The following is a 27381-nucleotide window of genomic DNA, read 5'->3' as shown; positions in this document are numbered from 1 at the left end:
ACTCTGAAGCGTAGCTTATTTAGCGACTCTAGGGTCTTCCAGAATGTGGCGCACAATCGGATACGTGGAAGCTAGAGTCACTAAATAATAATAATGTAATAGGCGTATGCCGGCACAGTTCCTCTGAAGTCGGCCCATGGACGCAGCTATCCTCCCCCCGAGCGGATTCCGCTCGGTCTTCCACTTCACCCTTTCCTCTCCTCCTCTCCACCACCGTTCCCTTCCCGAGAAACATGCCGCCTAATCAGGCAGGCAGACCTCTCGGGTTCCTCCCAACGACACTCCTCCTCCTCCTCCTCAACTGAAAGAAAATGTACGAGAGTTGCCGCGGTGCCTAGTAACTTCTGAAAGTCGTCTGCTCACGGCGATGCACTACCACGCGCAAAAGCAGACGATTTCTGTATCCTATCATGGACTTACCCGCAGGGCGACGTGGCCGTTCTTATTGTTGCCAACACAGATCGCGGCGTGCTCTGCAATCTTTATCATTTTAATTCGGTTATTTAATAACTGTGGGGTGTTTTGTCGGGTAAATTAGCAGTATTCCATTTTCAACAAAGGGCAATCGAATGGTACACTTTATGAAAGGGGCAGGGGGTAGGAGACCGTCCCTTTAAGTTTCCATGCTCCTTTACGGTGCGCGCTTGGAGGCGCGCGCGTCTTTTCAAAATCATCCATTCAATCAGCCCAGTAATAGCAAAAGGGCAAGGGTGCAGGCCGGCTGGTAGATGGTGAAAAATTGGAACCCGAGAAAGGGACAGAGGAGGGACGACAGGACACGTTCTCGAACACAGCAAACTCTTTAATTACAGAATCACCTACGTACTCAACAACTTCCGAATTGGTGGCGAGGGAGCAGCCGACGCCACACTTACACAATTTCCCCTCGTGACAATCTCTTTGTACTCCTTTAACAGTCTGGCCACAGGGTCCCGAACATAATCTGGGACACTTGTCTCGTAGAAGGTCGGGGAACAATTGTTACAAAGCCTAAGGGGATACTGTAGTTGGGAGGAACCCGAGAGGTCTGCCTGCCTGATTAGGCGGCATGTTTCTCGGGAAGGGAAAGGTGGTGGAGAGGAGGAGAGGAAAGGGTGAAGTGGAAGACCGAGCGGAATCCGCTCGGGGGGAGGATAGCTGCGTCCATGGGCCGACTTCAGGGGAACTGTGCCGGCATACGCCTATTACACATCTGAGGGAAACCCAGGAAAAACCCCAGACGGCACAGCCGGCCCGCGGAGTCGAACCGCGGACCTCCCAGTCTCCAAGCGCACGCGTTACCGCTGCGCCACCGTAGCTGGTAAAAGCCTAAGATGGGCGACAAGTTCGGAATTCCCAGACAACGAATCCGCATTTCTCTTGTGTTCGTTGGGCCGAGTGCGCCCAAATCAGTCCAGGATCTTCCCACACAGGTGTACGACAAACATGTTTGAAGCCGAGAAAGATCCAGGCCTACCAAATGATAACATTCACTTTTTTTGTGTGTTCATGTCAAGCGATATCAAACCTTATCAAATCATATGACACGCTACAAATTTTGCAGTATGCTTATATGAGCTGAAATTCAGTAACAAAGCCTATCATAATCGTTTCTTGAAGTCCCAGGACAGATCCGTCATCCGGAAGGAAAATTTTATTGGCTGAGGTATGGGAGAGGATAATTAGTAACACAACAAAATAATAAGAAAATTACCTTACTGGGCTGGCCCGCTTTGAGAGGCATCCCCCTTCCTTTATCTATGTACGAGTGACACAGCAGCATGCATCGACATCTCGAAAGAGAATATTCCCGTTATGCCATCCAGATGCCGGTATAATTTCAACAGAGACGGCATCAGTTGAATCGTGCTGGGTTTGCTGTACTCCGTCTTATGTTTGCGTACAAAATTTACGGTGTAAATGGGGTAGAGTATCGCCTCTGGCTGTGAGCCTCCCCACTCTCCTTCTCAAATAAAGTTGTTGTTGTTGAAGGTGCTTGAAAAATAAATTGCGTATAAATGAGTGGAGTTGAAAAAAAAAAAAAAAGTGGTCTGATAATTAGACCCAGTTTTGAGGGTACCCCTCAACTTCGAATCTCATCGTTAGTGTAGGTTTCTAATAACCCAGTACAGATGTTCGTTCGCCTGAATCCGTACTATAAACATGCCAGAGTAACAGTTCTTTGATGTAGAGTGGGTGTTTAGACATTGTGAGCGTGCAACAATGGGACGACGACTGTAAAGCATGCGTATGGGGAAGGAAATATGACCAATGTACAGCAGCTGTCTCTGCTGTTCAGCACAGGACATCGGTCACGGGTACTGACGATGAAGTTGTGGGGGGATATATTTATTAGAAGACAAAAGACAAGGGAGAAGGAGAACAAAATATGAGATAAATATTGTGTCCCTTGTTGGCTTACGGGAAGAACACACGACAGACTAACGAACCAGCAATGACGACAATGTGCGAGGGAGACGGGGTAAAGAAAAAGTGTACACAACGGCGGCGGTCTCGGCGTAAGTGAATATGATGCACGTAACACGATCCTCTTAACGGTCGATCGAAAACTGCACAGCAAGAATAACGGACACAACAACGTTTGCAAAAGATACACTCGTCCCTCTTCCTTACCTTATTGCCTTTCCTAAACCGTACCGCCTGGCAATTGAGCATCAAGCGAGACATAGCCAGAAACTCCGCCGCCCTTCTAAGAAACCTATGAAGCCTGCGAGTTCTTCACATTACCCCAGTGAAGCTTTAATGAGAAAGCTCGTGACGCTGTCTTATCGTTCCTAAAGCCTTTTGAGAATAAGCGTAAAATTTCTTAAACGGAAAGCCTTACAGCTTCCTCGGTCCCTGACGGACGAACGTCCTGACGAAGGCAGTGCCACTGTCGAAGCGTCGATCCTTTTTCATTTAACTTTTAATTTATGCCTATTAAATAAACTAGTGTTACTAACTTCCCTAAATTCTGTTGTCCGCGTCTTTTTCCTTCTGCAACTGTAAAATTTCGTGGCCGTTTGATTTTTTGTACTTCCCTCGAATTATATACACGCCGGATATATACATCCACCCTGCAAGTACAATAATTATTGCTCGCTTTTATACCTTTTATACTGTTCCGCTTGTTTCGATTGACCTTAACATAGTGTAAAATTTGTGATGGGTTTATTTCATTTCATTTATTCATAACCCAAAGGCCCTAAAAGGGCGTTAAATGGGTGAGTAGGTGAGGCAACAATACAACGATAATAAAACACTGAAAGAAGAATACACGTTATAACAAATACATGGTGAGGTAAATACGGCAGTATCACTTTAGTAGTCGTGGATTATCCAACAATTCAACAATTAACAAGGATGTTCAAGAAGGTGGAAGAGAAAAACCCTGTTTCGAATGATTATGAGATGGCCTGATCCAGAGCGTCGTGGAAGCGAGTGGATGAAGCGAGGGACACTATGTCGTGTGAGAGGTTATTCCAAGCAACTGGAGTTGATTGCATTTGGTTTCTCATGTCGCTGAAACTACAATATTTTCAGTTTACATTTGGGTCTGTCTATTGTCTGCATCGGGAAATGATAGCGCGCGGAGAGAGTGGGGGGGGGGGGGGGGTGATTTCTCTGATGGTACATGCTTTATCTCCCCCTGTATCATTTCCCCTCCTGCCACTGAGAGCTGCTAAGGAAATTTCGATGCGTGGATCTCGCGGCGCTGCCCTACATGATAACGTGAATAATCATTTTAATGTCAATGTCAATCATCAGTAATCAATAATCATTAACAATCATTTTCTACATGATAACTTGGCTTGAGATGTTTTGTCAAACAGCTAAGCAGCTCATGAGCTGAAACCCTCACATAAGTATTCTGTAAGGGAGTAGTCATTCCAAGTTTTTATGTCCTGCATACACTCTCGAGTTGTGATGGCGATATTGTAAATCATTACAAGTATATGCTGCCTATAACGGACTTTTAACGAGTCGTCATTGAGGGTAGAACAGAGGAGCTTACACTGCGATGCGCTTTATTGCACACAAAGTATTTTGAAGCCACTAAGCCGCACGCCTACGCTTGCCATGCGTGTGCAGACGTTCAACTTTCGCAAATAGACTGGTCGATTTCAGGAAGAATCAGGCAGGGTGGTCCCGTCGACTTCTCAGATTTTTTTCGTTCCCGTATATATTGTAGCCTGGTGCTTAAGAAGTACATTGGCAAAGGAAATAGCTAAAATATCTTATAGTTCGTTTAAAAAAAGAAAACATCGGACTTTTTCGGCGAGTAACTGCTTTTCGACAAATATTAATAGATTAATATGGGTCATATCGTTCTGTTCTTCTTTCCATACATACAAAAGAAATTGTTGGAAAATCTCGGGCATACTTCCAAACGCGCGTTTAGTGAGGGTGGTAAGGCAAAAACGTGCAACTTCAGCTGCGTATTTTCCATATTTGTCCACTGGAGACGTGGTTCATATTCTTCATACATATTGTTCATAACAAGCTCACATAGCGTAGCTAAAAAGAAAAAAGAATCGGAAAAGTCTGAAGTTCATTTTCGGGCTTTCCGCGCACACCTTCCGTGGCCGGCTCGTGACGGGCTTAGCGGGGGCGGACAGAGCAGTTTCGTCCCTTCGCACGTTCCTATTACATTTCAGGTAGTCAAGTTCTGGTTTATAAAGTTTATTTCGAAACAAAGCTCGAATACAAATCTACAAAGATAGGAGTTACGCTTCACAGGTCGGCATGAACGTTGGCATACGCGCAAAACATAAATTGAAAGAACGTAGGTCCTTAATTCATAACAAATATAAAATGGGACAAAATCTACAGTGGAAGGCTGCTTTCCTCCATGCGCTCTCCCAAGTTTTTGCCGTGTCCACTTCACGAACGCCATTACCTGCTCATCCTGCTTCTCCCACACATGTGAGGACTCTATTCCAGGAACGCACTGGAAGTGTTACCATACGATAGTTTGCGATGCCTTGTGCCGGCAGATGAAGCATCTGAATATAGAGCAGCTTCGCATTTCTAATTATCTTATTTGCCGTACATATCAGGTTGTACAGCGTATCATTGTGCTTAACTACGTCACCGAACCATCGCACCCGCTCTTCCCGTGCCCGTTCCAGTGAACACCCACTTTGCTTTTGCTTCGTAGTCTTTACCACTGCAGTGCTTACCAGCGTGGTCCGCACAGAACACACGGCCATATGGTCTGCGCTATGAGCTGTTTGCATTGTATGTCCTTACAAAGGAGCACTCAGGTTTTTGTCTTCTCACACACAGCAGGAATAGAATGTGTTCTGCTTAGATGAAGTGACATGAAACATGAAGACAACAGGAGCGACGGAAAGATAACGAAAGTGAAGTTAGGTAGCAAGCAAGCTGGTGGTGACGATCCATGACTTGAACACCCGAGACGAGGTAGGGACGTGTCCGTGTTTGTGTGTTATCGTGCCTACCTCGTCTCGGGTTTTCAAGTCATGGACGGAAAGAGGCGCTTTCTCCAATTCTGTCGATCGCCTCTCCAATAACTACTGAGAAAGCGGATTAGGTTTCATTGCTTTATGACACATGATCTTATCCTACATCCTGCAGGAAATGCGTAGATTCTTAGTTCGCACATTGTGTGTGATCTTCGTCAAACTACGGCGCCATGAAACGCTACCTCGGCTACGGCACCGTACCATACATTTTGCTGTGATGGAGTTACTGTGGAGTGTGCGCAGCGGAACCTCGGCCATTCCGAAGTGACAATTCCTTGCTACGCTATGCGAGCATGTCATGAACAACGTGTGTGATGAATATAAACCACGTCACGAGTGGGCGAATATGGAAAATACGATTCCGAATTTGCTCGTTTTTTGCATTACCATGCCTCACTAAACGCGCGTGAAGAAGTATGCCAGAGGCGTTCCAGCGATCTGTTTCATATGAATGGAAAGAGCGTTTAAAAAACGTACATGATCATGTCACCCATGTTACCCTCTGGCATTTGCAAAAAAGCAGTTACTCGCGGAAAAAGCGCGTTTTTTTTTTTCAGACGAAGCGATTTTGCGATTTTTATCTGGACACCTGCAAAACCTAGAGCCTCAAACATATAGCAAACAGTCCAGCAGCACATGAACAATAAGCGTGGAAAAAATTAACAGCATTACCTCAATCGTTACGAACATACGAGGCTTGAAGATTGCGAGGAAACACGGTGCTCCAAATTGTCGATCTTGAACATTATTTTTTAAAAACAACTATGAGATAGTTCCAGCTATTTCCTCCACCAATGTACTTCCTAAGCACTAGGCTTCAATATACAGGGCGTCCCAGAAAACGTGTCATTGAATTATAATAAGAAAACTATACCACCTAGAGTCATGCGGTCAATGGCATTTGTTCTTACTGGGTTTTTGCCACATCCTCATGTGAATGTCGTCAATGTCGTGTAACGTAAGTTTAATTATGTAAATTTTTGCGAGCTTAAGTCGGAAATTTGCCTAGTAAAGGTGACTTTTTTAGCCCACTAATGTGAAGAGCGTGTCTAATTTAGTCAATTTAATGATAATTGACAGGTATATTCAGGAGCTATCCCATCGGAAAAAATAGCCGAACATCATGCTCTACGGAGGTCGCACAGAATAGCGCACGATGAATTTTTCAGCGCAATCTTTGCCAGTCCGACGAAAGGAGGTTGGAAACCCAGCCCTCCCCGACATCGCAGAAAGAGATAAAACAGGAATGGCTTATCACGTTCGACTTTCGCTAGGATAATGCTTTCCCTCTCGCAATTTTAGGAACAGTTACTTTTTCTACTATCACTCTGTGGGCTGGCTTCGGAACCTCCTTCCGTCGCATTGAGAGCGATTGCGCTCAAAAAGTCATCGCGCGCTATGGTCCGGTGCTCCGAAAAGCACGATATTCGGCTATTTTTTCCGATTGGATAGCTCGTGAATATCACTGTGAATTATCGTGAATTTGAGTGAATTCGGCACGCTCTTCATATTGGTGGGGTAAAAAAGTGACCTTTACTTGGCAAATTTCTGAGTTCAGTTCGCAAGTATTTACATAATTAAACTCGGAGTACATGACATTCACATTAGGAGGTGGCAAAAACCTAATAAAAACAAATGCTGTTGACCGCATGATTCTAGGTGGCGTAGTTTTTTTATTATAATTCAATGACACGTTTTCTGGGACACCCTGTATATTGGAACGAAAAAGATCTGAGAGGTCAACCGGACCAACCTGCCTGATTCTGCCTGAATTTTGCATTTTTCCCAGGTAGGAGGTGTGAGCTTGAAAAAACTGACCGTATATAAATGACATCCCCCTGCTTCCAGTTTACTTGAAACTTTCATGAACGTACCCACGTAAATTGATATGGGCTAACGATTGATATTTTTCAACAAGGTGGACACAGATTACTTGAAAAAACGCCTGTACCAGGACGTGGAAAACTCCGCCTCTTTGTACTTAGAGGACACGGATGCTGGAATTTTGACGGTGAGGACTGCAGCCTTGCATTTCTGTACACGCTAGGACAGTAGGGCCCGATTTCACCAACGCCGATGAACGTTTGAACCGAGATCAACTGTCCCTTAACTTGAATTTCACGCTTAACTCTGCTTCACTAAAGGGAGTTATTGTCACTGCAACATTCATCACGTCACCAACAAACGTTTGTAAAAAGGAATTGAGTGTTCACTTCAAATTTTGGCAACCCTTGATCTCGGTTGATCTCGCTAACTAACTTAAGCTAGCCAGCGTTGGTAAAACCGGACCAATAGATCAGCCATCTGAGTATCTCTCCATCTTCTTTCCTTGCTCGTTTGTAAATTCCGGGACCTCATCGACCGAGACCTGTCTGGATTGGATGATACGCTGTCTAGAGTACAATAACATCAATTTCAATCCCCATCCCCATCCTTCAACCTCCTCTATCCTCCATCCGTCCGTCCTTCCTTTGTGTTTTGTTTTGCTATGCGTTCTTTTTATTTTCATTTTATTTTTTGCTATAGTCTTGACGACGCCCACTTCTGTGTGGTCAACAACGGCGAGCCTATCCTGACATCCCCCCCCCCCACACACACACATCAATTTCAAGGGGACATTTAGCCGACGACCAGAGCGAATATCCAAACAGCAATCACGTGTTTGGCAGCTGCCCCCTTCATGTCCATTGATGTGCTCCCTGTTGTGTTCACTGGTTTTCATGTCCAGCGACGCACTTTCGCAACATATTTATATATACAGGGTGTTTATTGTTAACCATTACAGATTATTTATTTATAAAGCTATCAGAACAGCACAGATGTCGTTTTTGCAGTTGAGTTATACGTTCAGGCGAATATCTTCTGGAAGAAAGTATGCAATTACGAGTTGACTAACTACCTAAAATTCATGAATGAGCTCTTTAATTAAGAGATTTCAGGCACAAGCGAGATAGCAGAATGAAATACTTCGTTTAAAAAAATTCTGGAACACGCATATATGCGTTAAAGTATCATTCTCGAATTTTTATATGCAAATGAGGCGAAATGGAAACCGTGACGACATAGCGCAATGCTCATTTCACCTGAGAGGGCCATGCGATTTATAGGGAATGATGTTGATTGGGCCGTACCGATCTTCCTGCCAGATAAACCGCCTTCCGGCCCAGATAAGCCGTGTTGATAAGCCGATAAGCCTCGATAAGCCGGTTTCGGCTCATTTGCATATCGAAATTCTGGGATGGAACAACCACTCAATTTTTAAGATGATGAGTGGGGACTTTCATCGCCAGGGGCGATATGCTACCCATCGACGGCGATGATGTGGGATGGGATGGATATTTCAAATCACGTCCGTGTTTCAGGATTTTTTAAACGTGGAATAGCCTTCAACGAGGAGACACTTTGATTCTTCTACTTCGCTTTTGCCCGGAATCTCCTAATTAAAGGGGTAATTACTGTGGTTAGGTAATTAGTAATCTCGTAGTTGCATACTTTCTTTGAGAGGATATCTGCCTCTCCGTATAACTCAACTGAAAAGCGATGTCTATGCTGTTCCCAGGGCCGGCAAATTACGGGTCCCGGGAATGGGTCATGCCCGGACCCTCTCTACACATCTCGATAACATTGTGTACCCGTTGTATTTCTGCTTTATACGATTACGACGGACCTTAGTGTCGTTCGGGCCCCTGCAAAGACCCTGGGCGCCATCCCCGGCTGACGCCTTCTCGCCCGTCCTGCCTGCTCCCATAGCCTTTCTTAAAACTAAAAATATCTAGAGGATGAGAATAAAAACCATGCATATGCAGAAGGACGGTCTTTAAGACACACTCTTTAAGACACTTTGTTTCTTTGCTAACATATCAGGAAGGCGTCTTAGGGAATCAATTAAGGATAGAGCCCTTCAGGGATGTGTCCGCAAGGCAAGATGGTGCCATTCCTCATAGGATCTTTGAAATCGATGGCTCTGCAGACTATTCTGGGGATACTGGTAAGCAACAGGTTACAGTTTATTCTAGTGTGATTTATTATGGAGTAAAATGGGACCGAAGAAAAAAACGGTTACGAAGTAGATCAGTTGAAGACTTACTGAAATTGGGAGTACAATAGTTATTGTCGATCTCAACGTTTTCATCAGGAACGCTACACCTAATGTCTATTCAGCTCTTCAGAGCAAAATACTGACGCAGAGGTATCCCAGCTGTCAATAACCGTTTCGCCCTTTTTTAAGCCCGTCGGCACACGTGTAGGGATGTGATGCGCTGTGATAGTTACATGCTTCATGAATTAGCATATACTTCCAGTGTAGCATTGTTGTTGGAAAGTTTCGTGGACGGAAAGTCTGACCACTGGCTCCAGTTGAACCAACTTCGGAGGTTTCCTAGGATGGAGAAGTTGGTTTGTGCCGGATGCAAGTACTGACGTAAACCTGCATTCTGCAATAACCCACCTCTCTATTCTAACGAAGTCGTGGGTCGGCCATCCTTTGCTTCGTCGCAGTGAGCATGCGAGCTTCGTTCATACAGACCACGCTTGAGAGCGCTACATAAGAGTGTGCTGTTTTAGCGCATGCAGCAAGCCTCGTGGGATTTAAAAAAAAATGATTGCAAAAAAAGAAACCACGTAAGGGTACCCCAGGTAAGGGTAACACGTAAGGGTACCCCAGGAAACAAGAGAATAGGCGATTTCAGATATTGCCCTTGTGCTTCGCACGGGGGCCCTCCGTCGCCCAAATCACGCGCATCGCGCAATGCGTCGTGGGAAATGGTTTACATTCGTGCTTGCCAGCCTATTGCTCGAAGGAAGGAGGGAAAACAGAAACCGTTTGCACTCTTCTTCTTCTGTCTGACTCATGAAAACTAAATCCCAAGGCACAGTGGGGCATTCGCAACACGGCGCTCTCTGGCGGGCCACCCATGCAATTTCTGAAATCGTCTATTCCAAATTTCTAAACGCGCTCCGTACCCTTGTTGCTGTCACTTGGGCTATAACACTGATATTTAGAAAATTACACAATTGATTTCGATTTATGCATTGCGCACGACGACCACAGTAGAGCTGGCGTCGTTCGCGCACGATGTATCAGCAATTCCTCTGTCTTAACCTTGGTTCCCTTTATACGATGCTCCCGCTTAATGCAGTTACTTAGAATTTCGGGTTAGATCATTCGTAGCAATATAGAGCGACAATTCGCTCGCACACATAATGTGTTAAGGAGCTGTTTCTTTAGAGGTATTCACATATTTAGGGAACGAGAACTGCTTCGTAAGATCAGGAAAGGTACAACAGAAAGCAAACAAAGAAACAAAAACACACAGTCATCGGAGACAACGTATGCGGATTGCGCTGTTTCGCCAGCACGTTCCCTTCTAGTTCGTTTAGACCATGTGATCCGCATTCCATGCTGCCTGTGCTTGCGAAAAGTGATACATATCTATATTTCCAGTTGACCTTGACAGCACAGAGCTTGAGCCTGAGCCAGAACAACTTCTAACAGGTACAGTTATCTAAACGATGTGCTTTAGAGATGGTTACGCTTCGATACCCAAATCATTCACCGACATCTCTCTTAAATTGGAATTCCGTCGATAATTTATTGCAACAGATTCCATTCCAAATGACGAGGGAAGCACGATTTTGTTACACATGTTTTGTGATGCCGAATTGTTCCACCTTCCGTGTTGTGGAGTCCAGATAATCTGTAATTAACAAGAAAATCAGTTCCGAATTTTCACCACAGTGACGCTCGGAAACCCGCGAACACCGCAATGAAGTAGGATGCGTAATTACGATGCACGGCTACTGCGACAGCTACAGCCAATAACAGCTGATGCCATCGTACTTGACGTATTGGAACAGGTGTTGTGTCGGCATGATTACTATTATTATTATGTATGTCGTCTTCATCTGAAGCTTTATTTCACAAAACTTGCTTTCTGTAGCCATGGAACTGGAACAAAGTACGATTGAACGTGCACTTGTTGGAGGACGGTGGTGGTGGTGGTGGTGATGGTGAAATGGCTCGCCATCGTCGGCCTCGGAGATGTGGGCAACGTCACGACTGACGCCCTGGGGGAATGTGCGTCCTGGGCCGTCTTGGATGGATAACAGATTACAGTTAAGCAAGCCAGTAGCCAATGGGAGATAAGCAAACCGTTGTTAAAACGCAACACTGCGAATGAAGCGTCGTATGTGTACAAGGCCACGGGCGGACTATGTTCGAAACGCTCGGATACACGACAGGATCGCGGGCACATGGTAGTTGGCGGTTGGCTGCCGCCGTTCCTGCATCTTGGTGATCCGATAGGACGCCGCCAACCGTCGTTGGCGGCGTCCAACCGGATATTTTTGTGAATGTTCCGAGAGGGTTTACGTAAAAGTAAAATAATTTTGGTTGCATAGTGATTGTTGACACCGGAGCTTTCATCTGAGAACAAGTTGTTTTTGCATTTTCGTGCCCTTTTAACTCCTCTGGCTAGACCAAATCTTGTTGTATGCTGGTCATACAGAGGACATGTTATTTTTGAAGAGATACGCTGACAGACTAGTAGGGGAGTATGATACCGAGAGCTAGAACGAATTAATTGATGCAAAGTCAACTTCGAACGTGTAGCAGGGCTCGAGGCGTCTGCTGACAGGAGCGCACCGGGTGCACTGTAAGAAAATATTCCGTTTCAAAACGGGAACGAATGCTGCTATCCGTTGATGCCAGCCAAGTCCCCGTAGTCTTCCGTTACGGCTGTGATGGTAGACGGCGAATGTACAGGAATGCACCCGTAACTGAGAAAAACGGTGTTGAGTCTGTTGTGAACTTCCAACGGCTACCACTCAGTAAATAGTACATCATCACCGAAGTGCCGTTTTGGCAAAGTACTGCTATATATCAGTAAGTATAGGAAACTGTACTCGTGATGTGCCTCTTCATTACGGCAGCAATTCACTAATTATAATGACGGAGCCCTGTGCAGTAATGAAACGATGATTCCGCTTTAAAACAGGGATAAATGCTGTCGATCATGAATGATGCTAGCTGGTTTCCTGTTGTTTTCCTTTACAGTCCTTATGATCAATGCGAGATGTCCAGAGATTTTGTTTCATTGTTAATTGTTCAATTCTCATGTTTTGTGTGTCCAGAGAGGATAGCTTTTCAATAATAACCCTTTATTTTGGAAATTACTGGAAAGACTACAAATAACTTGTGCATGACTTTGGTGGCGGAACATTTGACCGCTATGTATCACATGAGCTGAAAAGAAAAGAAAGTATTACTGAGCCTCCTTAGTCATAATACTTCCACAACAAATTAAATTATTTGATGAATAAAGAAATGTAAAATGCTCGTAGGAAGCATTTACAACTTACATGTTCCCACTTCTTGCTATATTCATCTGCTGCCCTCACTGCCTCACGCATTTATGTATGTAGCCCTCTTGATTTTTTTATGCCTGCTGGCTCCCTTCGTTCTCGATGATACCAACCAGGTGCCTAAAATCACAACCAATTAATAAAATTTCCTTATGAGTATTCAAAATAATTGCATGAAATATTCTTAGTTTCACATGGTGTAATGATCAGGACAAACACTTTATTTCTCTACCAACTATTCCGAATAAGTTTATGAAGAACACTACACGTCCACCACTGCAAGTGGCACAACAAATTTCTGAGCACATAGATAGGATTTTTTTTTTTTCATCCGTGAAACATGCTTATGAGCATAGTTCAGCATGGCAGAGACACCACCATATGTGAAGCATATGAATGTCTCTGAAAGGTTAGCAGTTGATATGGCCTCTACTATACGTATGTGTTACATCGCCTGCTGTATTTACTGCAGTATGTATCGTAACAGCCGAGTAAATATGTAGTATAATATAAGGAGGGTTCTTGCGAGACAGGCAGCAGATAATCTAAGCTAGAGCAGTATCTAAACTTCCAAACCATTTTTTTGTTACTCTACTACATCACGTGAGTTTCAAAATGCTATATTTTACCAGTATGTGATATGCTCTCCTACAACATTTCAATGCATGTCACAACATTTTTTTTATATCTGCTGTACTCTATCCAGGTAAGCCATGCAAACAGCAAATATACCTGTGAATAAATATCAGGAGTGCCTCCCACCTTCAATGGATATGCAGGGCCATGACGCTGCCATGTGTGCCACTTCCTGTCGTTGAGAGGGAAGCAGAACATTGTCTGCTTCCAATGCATCAAGTACTGTTTTGCTGAGGCTCTCCCAAGGGTAATAAATTCGTGAGAGCAGAGGCATTTGTGGGATTGGTGAAGGTGCACTCACACATGTTGACTGATCTAAACAGGAAAGCAAAACAAAAAATGGCACTTAAAGCCCCAAGCAAGAGGGCAAAGTGGCATCTGGAGATGTATGCACTATACCTTGTTTCCATAGTCCATTTTTAACAATGAAAATATCATCGAGGCATTTCTCAGCACCAGCAACCATACAGCGAAGTGATAACTCATCCACTAAATACACCTAGAAACAAATAACTGGTGTTACAAAGATTTTTAGAACAACAATGCAATTGAAGCTCATACGAGCATTATAAACGTTATAATAAAAGTGGCATACCTGTATGTCGCCTTCCTGACAACAACAACAACTTTATTTTCGGCCTTGGAGAGTGGGGAGTTTCATCGCAACAGGCGATACTCTACCCCAGTGCTTGGTGGAATGGGGGGAATAAAATAACGAGCCCCTTTACAATAACGATCGAAGTCCGATGGTGTCCAGAAATGTCAGAAGAGCTTTGAGCGCAGAGCGTTGCTGTGCTGGATTGGGCCAGGGACCAAGCAATTTCGGTAGGGAGAAAGGGCGAGAGTCCAGCTGACGAAGAGACTCGGAGAGTGTGATTCGGGAAGGTTCGTAGTGAGGGCAATGAAGAAGAATGTGCTCCAGATCCTCAAGAGCACCACAGTGGCAACAGGTGGGAGAATCAATTTGTCTCAAGCGGTAACGCCACTGAGCTGTAAAGGCCACATCGAGGCGCATGCGGTGGATTAATGCAGCATCCTGACGAGATGTGTTTCGTGGCATGCGGAAAGCGAGCATGGGATCAACTCTGTTCAACATAGAGGGGGGAAGAATGTCGGTTGTCCGTTGGCGGGAAGCCAGGGGTGTCACTAGACGTCGCAGAATTGAACGGCGGTCTCCTCTGACGGTCGCCTTCCTGACAAATTCGATGACCCACAGCAACTCTGATTAGCTCCTCAAGACATGTTGCTGACACCAAGTTTTTCGTTTTGTGATCTCTACTCCTGATCTTCAGAAACGTCTAGTAAAAAAAAGAAAGAGAAAAAGCAGCAGCATTCAGCAAGCTTTGAAAACCACACACATATATAGCAATCACTGTAGCACGCATAGGGAAATATATGTACCTCTCATATGGAACTTTCTGTGCCAGAAAACTAGAAGTTAGTAAGTGAAACCAGAAGTATCGTATATATTTTGCAAAAATTTGGTTAAACACACTATATATACCTCCATAATCATGGTTGAGCAGTGATATTCTGAAGGAGACAACAATAGAGTTTATTACTTCATAAGCTGAATATGGATGATTGTCCATTAATTCTGAGGGTCGCACACAACAATATTCCCTTGTACCTGAGATTCAAGATAATATAGCCTGAGGTCTAGTAGGAAGCTTGATGGCATTATGCGAAAAAGAAAAATTGGCATCACCTCTGGGCCAGTTTCCACAAAGATGTCTACCAGTTTCCCATAGCACAGGTTGTACTCGTCTCTGGAGACCACAAGATAGTGTCCTGTTGTATGTTGAGTCCCAAGAATAGTGATTGTCGAAGCACACAAAAAGGGACTGTCAACTCACAGTGCACAATGCATCTGTGATGAGGTGATGTTTTCGGCGTGCAATATGTACTTCCTAACTGTCCACACTGCTGGCTGCAAGAAGTCAGAGAGCAAAACTTTTGAGACAATACTTTTTGTGTTGAATGTGTTGGCATTTCGTCAGGATAACACCTGGAGGAATTGGTTCCATAGTTCTTAGAAGCAGCATTACGTCCGTCTATGGTGCAAGGAACACCACTTGCAAAATCTTCATGTGATAGCAGAGGGTCGAAAAGAGCTCGACGAGATGAAAATTTCTTCAGGAACAAAGTGCACCCGTATATCACCTACCAAGAGAGTGCAAAAAAGAGATCCACTTATGTACAGCCTTCAGCTGTGCGAGCAGGAAACTGTCACTGGTGAAAATTTTGACACCGCTTTGACTAGTGAAAGGTATATTTGTCTAGAAAGACTGTGAAATTTGACCTCTTTGATGAATTGTAAGCTGTAGAGGATTGCAATTTTGCAGACAGGAGGCCTTCCTATAGTGCAAATGCAACATATTTCAATGGAAAGTATAACAGGTCATATCGGAATGATGTCCACTTTGGAGATTGGGACACTTTCAGGTGAACCTTCCACAACAGAGGAATTCTGTTTACTCCAGCTCCAAGGGGGAAAATAGAGTCACAACATTTATCAATTTTTAGTGCGAGATCACAGCAAAGCACAAATTATTTCAGTAGCCTCCCCCTGAACGACTGAACGTTAGGCAACTCTTTAGGTTTCTACTCATGATCCACACACAGTGACACACACAGACACTGCTCTCCTGCTGTTGCACACCGTTGCTGAAACGCGTCTGCAACGAAACAATTTTTTCAACCATGCATACAAGTGGTGCTTATTTGACTTGGTATAGTGGAACAACGAAACAGAGTTTCAACTCACCTTTACTATGCGGGGGTACAGTCGGCCAAAGACCAAACATTAGATGCACTTCTAAACACTTAAAACTTCACGGAGCGTCTCATGCGTCTACGAGGAAAGAATTTCGCGGGCTTCCAGTTAGCGGCTCAGGTGACAATGCTGTATTGCTCCGCGCTGCGCATTCGCTGACGGCAAGACGCCGGCGTCCTTGAGCCTGCCACATTCATCCGAGCAAAAAGTTACGCCCGAATATCGCGATATCAGTGTTGGATCGTATAAAAACTGTAGATATGTGCTTCGCTGAAGACATGTATCGTCTTCCATATTTCTGCTAGTATAGTCGTGACGTAGTCTGAACAAAATATTTCATTTTCAGCGATATTGCTCTACTTATTCCTGGAAAAGACGACGGGATAGCAACAGTTCATGTGCCGCTACGGAATTGGAGCAGCAATGAAAAAGAGAAGCTCTGGTTCCGTGGGCGCCGTTCCGTAAATTTACGGTCTTTTTTAACAGTGTGTATAGGCAAGACGCTAACGGTATCGCTTCATTTAGCAGTGCCATATCAGGAATGTCGGGATCGAGAGTGGAGTTCTGTCTGTTCTTGCTCTTTCTCAGAAAGCTAACCTTGTGTTCTCCCGCGGCATTCTTTCCTGGAACACACGTGGCTTTATGTAGAAGCCATGCTATTCATCACCCTGGAGGGTACTGTTACACTGCTTTAGTGTGTCCCATCACACAGCTATTGAGTTGCGAATATCAGAACGTGGCTGAGCGCGAGCAAACAGCATGCCATCTTTTGATTCCAATGCTGAGTGATTCCGATTTCATCCACTACATTCTTTTAAAAAAAGACGGTGAACAGACGGTAAAAGAAAACAACATACGGTGTACAGTAACTCCTTTTCGGGGGTACACCCTTGCCACATATATCAGTCCCTTTCGAGTGTTACTCTCCAGTAGGGAGCTAAAGGGTCTCCTCACTCCCTGAAGGGAGTGAGGAGACTCCTTTTTGAGAGTAATTGTACTCTCCCAAAGGGAGTGATATATGTAGCAAGGAAACTGATTTAAAGTACAGCCTTTTTTTTGAGAGTGTAGAGTCATAACGCATAGGATTTAAGTCGCCATTGTTGTACACCACAAGCATACGTAATGAAAATATTTTCCCTCCTCGAAATATGTCCGCCAACATGATTCTCTAGAATGACTTTTGTCTTAAACGTAACGCGATTTTTGCCGTATTGCATTCAACGCGGGCGCAGTTCAGAAGCAAATATGTGCGCGAGCGGCTGTCCAACGCACCCCACATTAGTGGCATGACGTCACTTTCGCCATTTGCTAATTCCAAATCAGTACGGGGAGGCACATGCTTCTGACATTACGTCTGGTTTCTATGTCGCGCCGGATGTGGTCGAGTCGCAGCAGTAGTTTAGCCGTAGTTTTTCGTGAGTGTGTCGTTATTCTAACCAGTATGCGGTGCATATTCCGCATGGTGAATACATTAGGTCGCAGGAATGCATCATGCTTGCTTGCAAAGGTTTTGAAGATCCCTTCATGTTCCTTTTAAGGGGACGGTCTCGTACCCCCTCCCCCTTTCATAAAGTGTACCATTCGATTGCCCTTTGTTGAAAATGGAATACTGCTAATTTACCCGACAAAACACGCCACAGTTATTAAATAACCGAATGAAATCGATAAAGATTGCAGAGCACGCCACGATCTGTGTTGGCAACAATAAGGACGGCCACGTCGCCCTGCGGGTAAGTCCGTGATAGGATACAGAAATCGTCTGCTTTTGTGCGTGCTAGTGCATCGGCGTGAGCAGACGACTTTCAGAAGTTACTAGGCACCGCGGCAACTCTCGTACATTTTCTTTCAGTTCTCAGGTGAAAAACGCGCATTCTAAGTAGTGGCAAGCATGGTGGTTCAGAACAACCCCATTCACAATCACAAATCTGAAGTCGCTGGCCATCGGTGAGCGCGGTCGCGTTACAGCTCCGACCAAAAATATATTACGCGCGCTTCCATTACACTCCCCGTTGTACACTGGGCATGCTTCGTAATCAAGCGTCGCTGACGACGTACATGGAGAAGGAGAACGTGTTTATTTAAAAACCGCATTAAATACCCGCGGAAAGAAAACACGTGACTTAGCTTCCACGTATCCGATTGTGCGCCACATTATGGGAGACCCCACAGCCAATGCTCGGACTACATTCTCCGATCGCAGAGGTATATGCCTGAGTGTCCCCATTTCGAGAGCAAAGGGGATTACTCAAACCAAGGTGCTTCTGCAAGTTACAATTACCATGACAACGACGACGCACCCGCAGGTCGACGTCATACGTGACGTACGCATGAGAGAGGCGCAGCTTTCGTCGTCTGCTCTTACGGCACGTTTCGACAAATTCCTCGAAAACGACTTGGTTATTCCGAATGAAACTTTGACTGTTGTATGTGTACAGTACTCGGTTTCGGAATCGTCCCGGCTGTACGAGACCGTCCCTTTAAGGGTCCATTGCCATCAAAGAGCTCAGACTTTGAATTATGGGCTATGATGTGGTGTGACCCCAAATGCCAGAGAATATGACATTGATGATGTGATACCTTGATTGGCATGCTTAATTCGTTACCCACGTCACGTAGGAAAAAATTCAATTGAGCGCTTATTCTGTTGTGCAGTACGACCTGTGCAGGATGTATCTACTGACCAGTATGCAAGCGTGTAATTTATTTTTACACCATTAGTACCGAGGAGACATGGGGTAAAAAAGCCAGGGATGGCTATCTATCAAAGGGTTTGAAGTCCTTTCATCCAACCTGTTTAACCATCGCGCTTTTATTGAAGGAGGGTAGGTGGTAAAGCCAGCCCTACATCAGCTCTCCGCCGTCGCGGCAGTAGAAAATGTACAACTGCCACCAATGTCTCGTCACATGCGCATTAGCCGAGGAGGTAGGGGTAGAGTGGGGAATGATATTTGAGGGAAAGGTGCGCGGTGCATCGGCCGAGAGCCCCTGTGTGCTGGCATTGTTCAACAAAGTTTTCAAATCGCATTTTGTTCGCGCGCATCAGCTGTTTCGGCATAGTTCCGAAATAGCACTGTTCCTGTCCACCTGCGTGGCGCCTTCTATTGATGTCGGTTCACAGTACTGTTTGTCGAAAGAGAAGTGTGTTCCTGGGCCTATTCGTGTATTGATGTGGTCGTACGTGTGTTCGACTGTTTCTCAAGACCTATATTATCCTACGACGCGTCCGTCAAGTGCGGAACTGGAATGCCGTCGTGAGTTGGAGCGTGAAGAACACGTTCAAGCGCTGTCGCATTTGAATGCAGTGCTGGAACACTGTATTCAGCACACATTCCAGCACACACGGTGCTGGAAGCAATGTTTACTTCCCCCACATTGCTACTGCCCTCGGCCGGGATCGAACCCGCGATCTTGAGCTCAGCTAGCCAGCACGACAGTGACAATGAAGGCATAACTAAATGGTGTCCCGTCGACGACGATGACGGGCCTCACTGCCATGCACTAACGCGCCTACTCATCAGTTCTATCGGCTCCTGGGGTGCGTTCCTTGCCTTCTCTTAGGCCCGGTTTCACCAACGCCGATTAACACTTGAACCGAGATCAGCGGTCCCTCAACTTGGATTTAACGCTTAACTGTGCTTCACATTACTGAAACATTCATCAAGTCACCAAATAGCGTTTGCAAAAAGAACTGAGCGTTAGTGACAAGTTTTAGCAACGCTTGATCTCGGTTCAGCGTTAACCACCTTTGCTGAAACCACTCCCCTCGCCTCTCGCCATCGTCAGCGTTGCCAGAGGCCGTCCAATGGTCATGTACCTATAATCAACCACATGGCCACGTGGTCATGGCCATGGTTCAATGTAAAAAGAAAGAAAGAAAAAGATGTAAGACACGTTCAGACTGATGTTCAAGTCGAGGCATTTGTCAGGATATGGTATGTAGGTGGCACATTGTGTTGTCTACACAGAAAGCTATGAAGGACATTAAATCCTGGTGAAATTTGGTTCAGCACCGCAGCACAAAGATAACTAGAAATATCCGACTCCCGCAGTAAAAATTACCAATATGGCGGTGTTCATTTCGCTTTCATGTCATCAAGTTTTGCTCGCGAAACGAGCAACGTGAGAAACGAAATTGGCGACGCAATTAGCAGACGGCAACCTTAAGGGGTGTCATCTGCTCCCTGGAAGACAGTGCAATAACATAACACGGAGACGTCTGTGACAAAGCTAATCGTCGCCGTCTGGGGAGCAGTGTCTCAACTGCCTTTTGCCACACTGGCATCTTGGTTGTTTTGGCTATGGGAACCGCTCCTTTTGCGTTATACAGTGCGTTTCTCAGTCACTTGGAAATTTACCATGATTGAATGTCCGTATGAGCCTTAGATGTAGACAAAACAATGTGTACTGAGTAGTTGGCGAGCATTGCATGCCGACGTGGGTAGGCTTCCAACCCTGTATTTCCAAGGCATCAAACTCATATAGTCGTTGAGTGTCTTTTCCCAACGGCGACGATCACAGGCGAAGGGGCTGGCAGGGAACGGCTCTTCAGCGCTCACTCCGTGAAACGTACTACGTAGCCCGCCTGCTGCTATGATGATGAGCGGAGTCAGTGTAAATTTGCGAATCTGCGACGTGTCTGTGAACACGCCCCTGACCATTCAACGGGCTCCCACTCTGCGCACGTGAAGGCGGTGTAAAAGCGAACTTGCAAAGCTATCGAATAACGAGGAACGCGCCCTTGGGACGAAGCGACGGGTTGAGAAGCTCCCTACCACGCTTTGCCCTCCGGGGCATCCCATCATCGCCTATCAGGTGTCGTGTAGAGGAACAACATCTCCTTTACATCTGATGACACGGACAGCGAACACATGAGCCCGGTGTACAATTCGGCCATTCATCCCAAAAATTCACAAGGACGACGGTCATCAGGCATCAGAATTCGTACACCTGCTCAGGAAGCAGACGATAACGATAGGGCCCCATTCCTGATCCACCGGGCAGGACATTGAACGTGGGACTCGTAATGGGAGGTGAGACAGAATGGCCTGGCAGGCTAGCATGCATGCATGCACCGAGCGTACAGAGTCCATTGCGTAGCGCTTGCTGGCACACTGCAACAAAATTCAACCAAGTTGCGTTTGTCCCTCTTACAACAGGGTACAGTACCGCCCATGGCGGTGAAAGTCCCCAATCATCATCATTAAAATAAAGTAGTTTCCCATTGACAAGTAAGTGCTTGTGCACGATCCCGTTATGAGCATGCTGATGTTGATGAAGAAAACATAACAGGTAGAAACTGAATTCTTTGCACAACGAATTTGGCTACTCCCATAAACAGATCCCCAGCCTCACAAAAAAAAAAAGAAGAAGAAAACACCGCTACTTTCGCCTGCCCTAAGTGGAGCGATAAAACAAACTCAAGTACGTGCTTTACGTCCAACAGAGAGTGATGGTGCTCATGAATTCTGTTTTCCTGCCACCGTACTGCGAATCTGACGGCGCTCGAGCTTTTCCTCGAGACCTAATTCACGTCAACACTCCAGTTTGAAGTCCGATCGGCGGTTCATAGACTGATATTTGTGACGAGAAACACTATAATACGATCAAGAACACCATTGTACGCATTAGAAGCACGCTAAGGGCGCCCGACCAATGGAAAGGAACGGATTTATTTATCTACTGATCAGATTGCTCCGTGCGCAGCGATAGCTATCTTCATAGGCATTTGGCGAGTTCTGTGTGTATGGGGCGAGTGAGCTGCCCCCCCCCCCAATACTATTGCCCAATTTCCATTCGTGTTCCTGTGCTTGCAGAAAGATCCTCCCAAGAAATGCCCGCTGCAGTGTATGTGAACATCAGCGTTCTGGTGGACTCCGTCTTAGAAGAGGGCCTGAAGAAGCTGAACAGAAGCGTACTTACGTACGTGGCAGTGTTCATGAATGGGGTAAGCTCTGTCCTGTTCCATGCGTATGGAGCTGAAACTCCATCTATATTGTGGTTGATTATAAATATTGCGATGCAGTCCGTCATCTCTTTACCGTTTAACTAAGAAGTTCACTGCATTTCTGCAGTGTATGTCTGCATGCCCTAATATTGTTCCTGAAAGGGGAACTAAAATGCAAAATCAACTTGCTCTAAAAAAAAAAGTCCGTGTTTCAATTAGTGTAACGCAAGCAAAATTAGTTCACACATCGGTACCGAACGCAATGAAAACCGAGCCCTCTGGCGGCAATGAATGGGATCCCGAGGAGGCAAAAATTGGCGGCATCCAATGAGACAGCAGGAGAAGCGCGCACATACTTATCGTGGCCGTGTGGATTCGGAACGGGTCCAATCGTAGTGTTCCGTATATGCGCGGTATGACGCACCCTGCGGCATTTTTCAATACTGGTTCACTGAATTCTAGACCACAACAGTTCTCGCGAATGTTACACTGACAACATTTATCTTCACGTCCTTCGGACAGTGACGCCAGCCCGCTTCGCAACACGCACTATGTTTTTCACTTCGACCGCTCCATGCCGTGGCACGCGCGTCCGCGTGCAGCATGGACGAAAAACACCGATGCACGAGCTCAAACGACGTTCACTGCTTCGCGTCGAAGCAAGAAAGAGTCCGGTATAATTGGACTGTAGCTCCGTAACGGAATCAAAGTTTTTAATTATGATAATAAGCACGAAATCAACATAGCGTGTAACGTAATTTGAAGTCAGCTTGTTTTAGCATTTAAGTGCCCCTTTAAAGGGACAGAAGGCGGACATTCCTAAGCCCTGCTAATATTCACAAGGTCAGAAGACCCAGGTTCGATTCCCGGCGTCAGCGGCTTTCCTCGAGACACTTCAATTGGTGAAAATTTCGCTTTACACGCCATTAACGCCGTATTTTGCATGCATTTTGAGTACACATACGCCAAGAACAGACGCCGGATGCTGAGAGTATCGTAGAAGTCAGCCAGAAACCATCAAAACGTCACACAAGCGCGCCATGAAAAGCAAGTACTGAACCGCCTTCAAGGTTTTATATATAAAAAAACACAATATTCCATCTTCAACGCCCTTCCTTTATGTGTAGCATGTCAGCGTTGGTCAAACTGTTTAGCCCAGATCACTACACGGGCCGCATTCTTAGGCCCAGGCACTGTCCGTACCCGACCTTCCTTCGATTTACCCGTCCGTGCCCAACACGACTGCTCCATACCTGGCACAGGCACGGCCCAAACCCGAACAATTTCTAGGTTTCCCGTCCGTGTCTTGATAAATATCTAGGATACCCGGCCCATTGCAGCGGACTGTACAAGTTCACCCTGTAAGTAACAGTAGGGTGACGGGCTCATAATTAGTAGAAATAGGTTAATTGGCCTAATTGCAACGTTGTTGGGCAGAACCCTGCGAAGTCAAACACGAAAGAATCGGAACCGCAGCGCTTATTCTCTGTGCTCTAGTAAAAAATATTAGAGAATGAAATTTTCGAGCTTTCCGCGGGATTTGGGGCCGTATTGTCCTATCACCCTCTTGGTGTCACCCTTTGTTCTGACATCAAACACTTTTCTCAAAGTACGAAGCACCCCACTTTATCCTCCGGAGTGGGTGTGACTGGAAATAGTGATGCCGTTGCTCAGCCAGCGTTATCGCTAAAATGCCGCCAGCAAGCTGATTGCAAAACCCACTTGTTGCAAAACACATTGTTCCCACCATTAGCGAGCTTTAGTATATCGTACGCTGTCGCCTTTGCGTACGTAAGGGATCGCGTAGTGGCTCTGCGCATGCGCAAAACTCTCGTTATGTATTACACGTGCGCTAAACCACCAACGCTATCCCTTGCGTACATAAAGGCGATACCGTATGATGTACTAAAACTGTCTAGTATCTGGTTTGACGTGCTCAAGACGCAAGAGACAAATCGCGATTTCATGTGATAATGTCACGCAAGGTCAATGCCAATCCACAACTTCCAGAAACCACGCAGAAAATAAAAAAATAACTGATTCCGTACATCGATAAGTGTGGCAGGTTCTTCTAAGTTCTAACAAAACAAACAATAACGGTATCCACTGGGACACTCGGAGGGGGGGGGGGGGCATGCTTCGGGGAGCAACTTTATGTCTGTTGAGAAAGGGTGAGAGCGAGTTGGGTATGGAAAAAAGCGGCCGCAATCCCGCGGAACGCTCGAACATTGTGCATTTTCGCGTCATTTCTACTGTACCACACTTTGAAGTGGAGTAGGGTTCTGGGGCTACCTTTTGCCTAAGCGGCGTTAGCGGAGCGCCTCCTCGTACAATTCCTATTTTCGCCACGAGCCGATTAAGCAGGGATCTTCGTTCACGGGCACACTTACGGCCTAAGTTCCGGAAAAGGAATCGAGCTCTGACCTCGAAGTTTTCCCACTCGGGGGCGATGGGGCGATTTCCACTCGGGGGCGATGGGGAACGACCATTGAGGTATTCCGTTATTTGAGTTCCGACCTCTGTTACAATGCCATCATCAAGGACCGGCGAAGTACCCAGCTTTCAGCGCGTAGCCTGTCCAGCCAGGAATTGGCTGATATCTAAGGCGAGCAAGACTGCGAAGTGATCGCTCACATGGACGGCAAGCTGATATGTGGCGACCACCCCACACGCCGAGACTTGTGAGGAGAGGTTCACAGGAAGATAAAAACGGTCGAGCCGGCTGGACGAATCCGCACGCGAGCAGGTAGCATAGTACAGAAGTTCGTTCCGTGTGACACAGGCCAAGCGTCTATGAGGTTCAGTTGGGCGATCAGGCGTCTCAGCTCACGGGCGTTCCATGTAGGCCTGCCATGACCGCGGGGGTGGGGGTGGGGTGGGGGGTATATGTTTATTAAGAAAAACAGAAAGGAAACCGGGACCACGCACGTCTCTATCAGGATCCAATTAAACACAATTAAGGCCACCACTGAGTATTGGATTGGATTGTAGATGAATGAGGCTTCTCATCAACAATTGGTCTCTGACCAACAACGTGTTGATCTCTGGACGCCACTGATGTAGGGCTGCTCCGGGGCTTTTGAAAATAAATGTAACTGGTTACTAGTTCTACTCTATTGTACTCTTTCGATAGTATCCACATCATCGGGATGGACAAGACTTACCGCCCCCGAAGAATCTTAACTGGCTTCTCCCATGTGCACGGTCGCTGCCAGCAGACGATGTCTGTGCTTTTCAATATCCTCGAGATCGATGTCACCGGATTCTAAACCATCAAGAGAGTGCAGTGAGGTTGAGGTGCCTGAGGAATGAGAGATCCTGCGATGCAACCTTGATTCACTTGATGGTGGAGACTTGCACCGACCCCTTAGGACCTATTCACCATCCACCACTTTGTCGAAGTGGGGCAACTGGGATATTTCCTGGCGTGCTACGGCCACGTAAGTCGTCGTTTACATTCTCCCTCTGCTGAGGAGTAACTACGCCTCCTGCATAGTGTTGAACTAGAAGATGTGAAATGGCTGACGCAACCACCGAAGGAGACGAAGTATCCATGTTGACAAAACCCGAGGGGGTTCGGCCGCAGAACTGTCCGGCCCGAGCACGTCAATACCTGTAGTCAAATCGTTTCTGGACCGAATGTGGTTGGCGTCGTCGACTTTGCTGGTGGCAGGAAGCACAGGAAATGCTGCGGTGGCCAGCCCGGAGGGAGCCCTGGGCCACAGTCCAGCTGCAGTAGTGATTGGCAGGGTCTTCACACTACAATGCTTGCCTTCGGCCGCAGAAGAGTACGAGCGTCGCATGACGTGATCTACTGTGGCATCATGGGAGCCAACCGACGACAAAACGCTTGGCATCCTTCAGTATGGTGATCGAACACGGCGCATCGCGGACAGCGAGAGACTTTGTGACATTCAGAGCGCATTTACCGCGAACTCTCTCGAGAGCGACAGTGAGGAAATTCAACATTGCCTTTTTCAATTCGAACTGGACGAGGCGAGTGCCATAACAAATTCTTAGGCGATACTTATAAACAGAAAAGGAGAATCCTGTCACAGTTGCATAGGGCACGGAAATGCTCATCATTGGATAAATAATCAGGGAGGCGCTTCACCGTGATATACAACGGTCTCGCTGTGGAAACTGGGACTAGGGGAACCTCGACATTATGAAGTGACACCTCGTCGACCTCAAGAACTGAGCCTCGGGCACGTTGATTTTTCGCCGTTACTTGGAAGGAGAAACCAGCCTGGTGTTCGATGGAATGTACGTGGTTATAGCCGACCAACATACAGACGGCATCCAAGACGCTGTCTATGGAAGCCCCGTCAGGGATAGTAAAGATGAAGCGTGATCTTTAGGTTGCCTTACAGGGAGGATTGATGTAGGCGGTATAGCCGACATGATGCACATCCCTAGGGCAGATCACACGATGGCAAGACGAACCCAGGAGGACCGGGGGCTGCCGCAGGGGGACCGCAACGCGCGCCACACAAATTCCTGTAGTGGTGTTCAACTTAAGAAAGAAAAGAAATGTTCGTCAACTACATACGCTGTAGGAGATAAGGAAACGCAGTAGCGCGCCGTGAGAAATACTGCAGCGCCACCGTGCGCCATCAGTAGGGAAGTCGCAGGGAGTGGCATGCGGCAGGAGTAGCGGCATGCATTTTAAGAGTCGCTTCGCAAGCAGAGTAAAGAGGATGGGCTGCATTATCTGGCGCAGGAGTGAGCGTGACCTCACTGTATCCAACCATGCTACCTGCGGCGCAGTAATATTTTCAGAGCTGACCGACTAGATTTCTTTTCACGACCTAGTTCAGCAGCGCGGACAGCCACTACATAAGAATTTGCTCCGTGATATGCGCAGGTGAATCTAAAGTATGTGCACTTTAAGAAGCCGAGGTTCCTGATGAAACTTCGAGTAATTCGAATTCTCTCGGTACGTATATTACTATCCCTTTCGTGTATTTCGTTATCACGAAACATTCAGATATATGATATCTTCTCCTCTATCTTTCGACAACCGCAGGCGCACCTGGAGGCGGAGAAGCTGAATATATCGGATGCCGTGCTAAATTTTACAACTGTGGCGAGCGCATTCCGAAAGTTCGTTGCAAGACCAGATTTTAAAGACTCTGCGGCAGTGTTCATAATGTCAGGGTAAGTATCCGCCATTTTCAAGTTGACGTATGAGG

At 46.2% G+C, this 27381-nt stretch overlaps 1 protein-coding gene and 1 long non-coding RNA gene across 2 annotated transcripts in view; both read left to right on the top strand.

Moving 5' to 3' along the window:
• Positions 1–9887, top strand: part of LOC135384465 (venom metalloproteinase BumaMPs1-like) — a 37198-nt gene extending 27311 nt beyond the window's left edge. Inside the window, exons 3-5 of the mRNA XM_064613665.1 lie at positions 7387–7479; positions 9333–9456; positions 9757–9887. Of these exons, the coding sequence (XP_064469735.1) occupies positions 7387–7479; positions 9333–9456; positions 9757–9887 (348 nt within the window). The remainder of the gene's footprint in view (positions 1–7386; positions 7480–9332; positions 9457–9756) is intronic.
• Positions 9888–10910: 1023 nt separating this feature from the next.
• Positions 10911–27124, top strand: LOC135383277 (uncharacterized). Its single transcript, XR_010419789.1, has 3 exons — positions 10911–10962; positions 22056–22186; positions 27054–27124. It is a non-coding gene; the product is annotated as an uncharacterized LOC135383277 (long non-coding RNA).
• Positions 27125–27381: the final 257 nt, after the last annotated feature.

The sequence above is a fragment of the Ornithodoros turicata genome, chromosome 2 (assembly GCF_037126465.1).
Source record: "Ornithodoros turicata isolate Travis chromosome 2, ASM3712646v1, whole genome shotgun sequence".
Lineage (NCBI taxonomy): Eukaryota > Metazoa > Arthropoda > Arachnida > Ixodida > Argasidae > Ornithodoros > Ornithodoros turicata.
Note: the sequence above shows the minus strand (reverse complement) of the source record. Positions and strands in the feature narration are given on the sequence as shown.